This window comes from Sesamum indicum, linkage group LG10, assembly GCF_026168435.1.
Source record: "Sesamum indicum cultivar Baizhima isolate 11 linkage group LG10, ASM2616843v1, whole genome shotgun sequence".
Classification (NCBI taxonomy): domain Eukaryota; kingdom Viridiplantae; phylum Streptophyta; class Magnoliopsida; order Lamiales; family Pedaliaceae; genus Sesamum; species Sesamum indicum.
Window position 1 is genome coordinate 3,267,823 of NC_142666.1, and position 5,124 is coordinate 3,272,946.

The 5,124-nt window shown below is 38.9% G+C and overlaps 1 protein-coding gene across 1 annotated transcript; it reads left to right on the top strand.

Annotated features, from left to right (window-relative positions):
- The first annotated feature begins 365 nt into the window (after positions 1 to 365).
- Positions 366 to 4,592, top strand: LOC105172808 (protein NRT1/ PTR FAMILY 4.5). Its single transcript, XM_088885857.1, has 6 exons — positions 366 to 612; positions 702 to 789; positions 865 to 1,082; positions 2,015 to 2,446; positions 2,606 to 2,730; positions 3,514 to 4,592. The coding sequence occupies exons 1-6, from the start codon at positions 610 to 612 to the stop codon at positions 4,445 to 4,447; spliced, it is 1,800 nt and encodes a 599-aa protein (XP_088741983.1). The 5' UTR covers positions 366 to 609; the 3' UTR covers positions 4,448 to 4,592.
- Positions 4,593 to 5,124: the final 532 nt, after the last annotated feature.

The following is a 5,124-nucleotide window of genomic DNA, read 5'->3' on the forward strand; positions in this document are numbered from 1 at the left end:
CAATTCCCAAAAAAAAAAAAGTCAAAACCAAGAAATAATCAGATCATAAATACACCTCAACATTACATGATTAGATGTTGTAATATCAATTAATACACACGCATTGAATAATAGAATGTACGTAGTTGACAAATCCAGATTTTGAGTTGGTAAAACTTACCTTTCTATTCAAAATTTTTCCCATGTACTATGTGAATGGCTTTATGTGATGATTACTGACCTGTCTTAAAAAGGAGCCTACAATTTCAAATCCAGGATCCAAAGCCATCTTCTGAGGGGTATATTATTTAGCTAGCTTTGTGCCCACTGCCCATACCCCCCCCCCCCCCATCTCCACTAACCCCTGCGAAAGTGAACCAAAAACCTTAGCTGCCACCCCATTGTGTCCTAATCATAAGCAAGAGAGAGAGAGAGAGAGAGAGAGAGAGATGAATGAGATGTCAATGGACATAATGTACAATGTTCCTAATTGCCTATATGTATGATTTCAGGCATTCTCATTTTCCACATACAACACTCCACATTTTTCCCTCCTAACTAGCTAGTAAAAGAGAGAAACCAAACCAAGACTAGGTTGTCTGAGAGCCAAATACCACAACTTCCCAAACCATGGTGAGTTTATGCAGTTTTTTGGTCATAAACAAATGGAACAGGTTAATGGGTTCTTGGAATTAACGTCGTCGTCTGCGTTATGCTAACAGGGGGGCGATGCAGAAACGGGGTACGACGCTCTAAGCCCATCGAGAATCAAAGGCAGAGGAGGGCTGAGAGCTACTTCTTTCATATATGGTTAGTACAACCTCAATTCCATGCTGATCCTGCAGGTTTTTGTCTTAAATTTATGTTGATTTGTTTTGAAATAAGGTTTGGTGGCATTGGAGAACATGGGATTTGTTGCCAACATGGTGAGCTTGGTGCTCTACTTCTCCTACAAGATGTACTTTGATCTGTCTAATGCAGCAAACACCCTCACAAACCTCATGGGATCAACTTTCTTGCTCACCGTCGTTGGCGGCTTCATCTCCGACACCTTCATCAACAGGTTCCAAACATGTGTCATCTTCGGGACATTTGAAGTACTGGTAAATCAAATCAATTCATCATCTGCATCCCTCCTTCAGCATCTTTTCGTAACTTTTAAATATATTTTGTCGTTGTTAATTTGTTTTTCAAGACCAGAACCAAGATATTTTTCCAAAGAATTTCTTTTTTTCTAATACATAAAATTCTAGCTCCAATTACCGTCATGAATCAGGTCAGACGGTAAAGTTCATAGGAGAGGTACTTACAAATTACTCGTCAGTACAATGTTCACGTAAGCCGAGGAATTAAGATATATATATATATATTTATATATATACAACATTTGATTCATTTTTTCCAAGTGAACCAACTTGTGCTGACAGGAAAACCTTTAGTCAAAACAACATGAGATGATTGAGGAAGAAGGCATGTAATATAATTTTCATTTTTTGTTTTTAAAAGAATTACTAGTAAAATATACAACTTTTTTTCTTACTCCTTTTAGTTTGGGGCGACTGTCTCTATCTGCCCATCTCTGGATGTTTGGTTAGCATGTGGGTGGAAAAGCGAAAGAAAAAGATATTATCCTTGATCTCAAATATACGCCTATATTAAAAAATTTTAATTTGAATCGAACTTGGTTAAATGAGACGAATTATATGACAAGCAAAATATATTTTTTGTGTAATTAGTGTACAGTTCAATAAAAGTAACTAATCATATGACAAATATAATAAACTTGCTATGCGATTGGAATGATTCGACTAAATATGAATTGGAATTTTTTTGCACCCCATATATGTATATGTATTTGTATGTATTCATCACAAATACTTCCTTACAGTTTTTCACCACCACCCCTTAATCATATTTCTCGACAAAAATACATGCATCATTACATCATAAATCAATCAAACAGTACGTGGAATGTTTTTTTCCCTGGACATGACTCCACAACTACTATGTTTCATTTGCATTATTATTCCCTCAGGCTCTTTCAATGATGACAATCCAAGCCCACAACGATAGCTTGCTGCCAAAGCCTTGCGGCAAGCCAAGTTGCATGGAGGGCGGCGTGGCCGTCTACTTCTACACGTCGCTGTGCTTGCTGGCGCTGGGCGTAGGCGGGGTGAAGGGCTCTCTTCCAGCACTCGGGGCGGACCAGTTTGATGCAAACGATCCGAAAGAGGCTAAGGGCCTCGCCAGCTATTTCAACTGGCTCTTGCTCAGCACGGTGATAGGCTCGTCGGTCGGCGTTACTGTCGTCGTTTGGGTGGCCACCAACAAGAACAACCATAACTGGTGGAAGGGCTTTCTTATCACGGCTGTTGGAGCTTCCCTCGGCTACGTGCTGCTCCTCCTTGGGAAGCCTTTCTACCGCCTCAAAGTCCCTAAAGACAGCCCTCTTATAAGAATTGCACAGGTAGATTTCATGTATACACAACTTCAACATGTTGTCTTAGATGAAGAGATGAATCTTTCATCAGTTCTGCAAGATCAATACACCATATTCATACAAGAACTTTGGCCAGTCATTAACTCAACTTCGTCTGTGTTTCTTATTTACGTACTTGCCGGCCAGGTTATAGCCGTGGCAGTAAGAAATCGTGGGCTGTCTCTTCCAGAGAGCCCGAGTGAGTTGTACGAGATCAACGAGAAAGATTCAGAGTCTACAGCTTCAAGAATTGCACATACTGAACAATTTAGGTAATGTTTCTTCTGATACTAACCTTCAAGGATCAAATGTAGTATATAATTGTTGAAGACAGTATGTATAGATCCTTCCTTTAGTCAAATTCGCAGTTTTTAGCACCTACTCTGCTTTACATAAACTCTGAGCTTCTCATGAAGTCTGAGAAATTTGATGCAAATAGAGTACAGAAATTCTTTACATCCTCTATGTGGCTAATTCATTTTAATGACATGTAGCTTAACTAATATTGGATTAGCACGTGTTAGAGTGTAGAGTTCAACCCAACATTATATTTTTATGGAGTAATTTCCATGAACGACAAGGAAAAGTTTGTAGCTGTACCAAATTTTATAGACGATTAGTTGTATATAGTTGATGGATGGTCATTTATTATATTCTATGATTGACTGTCACTAGAAAATTATAATATTTAACCACGATTAATTAACATGGTTTATAAGAAATAGCTATAGTAAATAGTTATTGACCACAGTCACGCAACAATTGTTGGCCGTGGTTTCTGCGATGGTTGTTAAAACATTTGCCATGCATCTTAGCCGTGGCAAATAACTTTTTCATAGTGGAAAAACTAGTTTTTTCATCGATTTTATTTAACCATAGTTAATAGTAGTCATTACTATGAATTTTAGCCATAGCCATTAATATTGTAGCCAATAGTAATTTTTTTTCTAGTGCATTATGTAAAATTTATGTTCTTGTGTTTGATCTTTCGTCTTATTTTCGGACACGCTTCATAGTATGTCTTACAATTTATCAACATTGTACACGATTACTAGGTGTCTGGACAAAGCCGCAATTCTTCCCCCAAACACAGAGCCATCCCCATGGAAAGTCTGCACAGTGACACAGGTGGAAGAAGTGAAAGTCCTGGCAAGAATGCTGCCCATCATAGCCAGCACCATCATAATGAACACATGCATGGCTCAGCTCCAGACCTTCTCAGTCCAACAAGGCTACCGAATGGATCCTCACCTCGGCTCGTTCCGTGTCCCCTCTGCATCGATCCCTGTCATCCCCTTACTCTTCATGATCATCCTAATCCCAATCTACGACCGTCTCTTCGTGCCCTTCATCCGCAAGTTCACCAAGCACCCATCGGGCGTCACACAGCTGCAGCGTGTGGGCGTCGGCCTAGTGCTCTCGGCCCTGTCCATGTCCATTGCAGCATTGGTTGAAGTCAAGAGAAGGAACCGATCTTTGAAGAATCCTTTAAGGCCTATTAGCCTCTTCTGGCTGGCTTTTCAGTATGGCATATTCGGGATTGCTGATATGTTCACTCTTGTGGGATTGCTTGAGTTTTTCTACAAGGAAGCCCCTGAGGGAATGAAGTCCCTGTCCACCTCTTTCACTTGGATTTCACTGTCATTCGGCTACTTCCTGAGCAGCGTTTTTGTCGATTGCATCAACTCCGTGACTAAACGGATTGCGCCCAGCCGACAAGGTTGGCTGCATGGGCAGGACTTGGACAGGAACAACTTAAATTTGTTCTATTGGTTCTTGGCAATCTTGAGTGGCCTTAACTTCTTCAACTATTTGTATTGGGCAACATGGTACAAGTACAAAAACAATGATGAGAACGTCGCCGTTAGGCCGGCCACCGGGCCGCAGGAGTCCGTCAGCGACGTTCCGTTTCTCAAGGTGGAGGAGGATATGAGTTGCAAGGCTGCAAATGGTGGCTGTGTGGTGGAGGAAAGTAATGGGAGAGAGTAAAGTAGATCAAGAATGAACAAAAGATATATATATAGTGGTGTTGGCCTCTTCTTCTTATTTTTTCCTTGATTTAACCAGGTTTTTTGTGTGTGGTTTTGATCATGTTATGTGAAATGATTCTTGAAAAATATGGTTTGATTTCATACTTAGATGTGGACAGTAAAAAGGGTTTTCAAGGAATGAAGGTAATTTGTTCTTACAAAATAGTAAATGTGGGTTTGGATTTTGATTGTACAAAGGTATTCCATTGCGCCATGATGGAATAAAACTTTTCGTTAGGGTTAAAAAGTAAAATATTATGATATATATTAATTAACCATGACTATATATACAGATCATTTTTATTTTGAGTTATTAGTTGGAATATTCCACTTAATTATCTTTATTTTTTTGTTTGTTTTATTTTTAATTAGCTTGGTATTAATAACTAAAGCCAGCTAATGTAGCTCATTATGGCTGGATTACAATTCTAAAATTATCTATACCACTTAAATTCTATCATGCCAAGTAAAGAAGATCATAGCGGAAAAAGTATGTTTTTAGTCTCCTAGAATGTAGGATTCAATATTTTTCCTTCCCTAGTTTACAGGTATTTAAGATGATACCAAAATTGAAAAAACTCGACACATTTATTCCTTTATTTTATGGTATTTATGGAACAAAATGTGTCAAACTTT

What these genes read in the sequence shown, in the direction of transcription:
- LOC105172808 (XM_088885857.1), top strand. An exon ending in TCGGGACATTTGAAGTACTG is followed by an intron (nt 1,083 to 2,014) that starts GTAAATCAAATC and finishes TTATTCCCTCAG; the next exon opens with GCTCTTTCAATGATGACAAT. An exon ending in CTCTTATAAGAATTGCACAG is followed by an intron (nt 2,447 to 2,605) that starts GTAGATTTCATG and finishes CTTGCCGGCCAG; the next exon opens with GTTATAGCCGTGGCAGTAAG.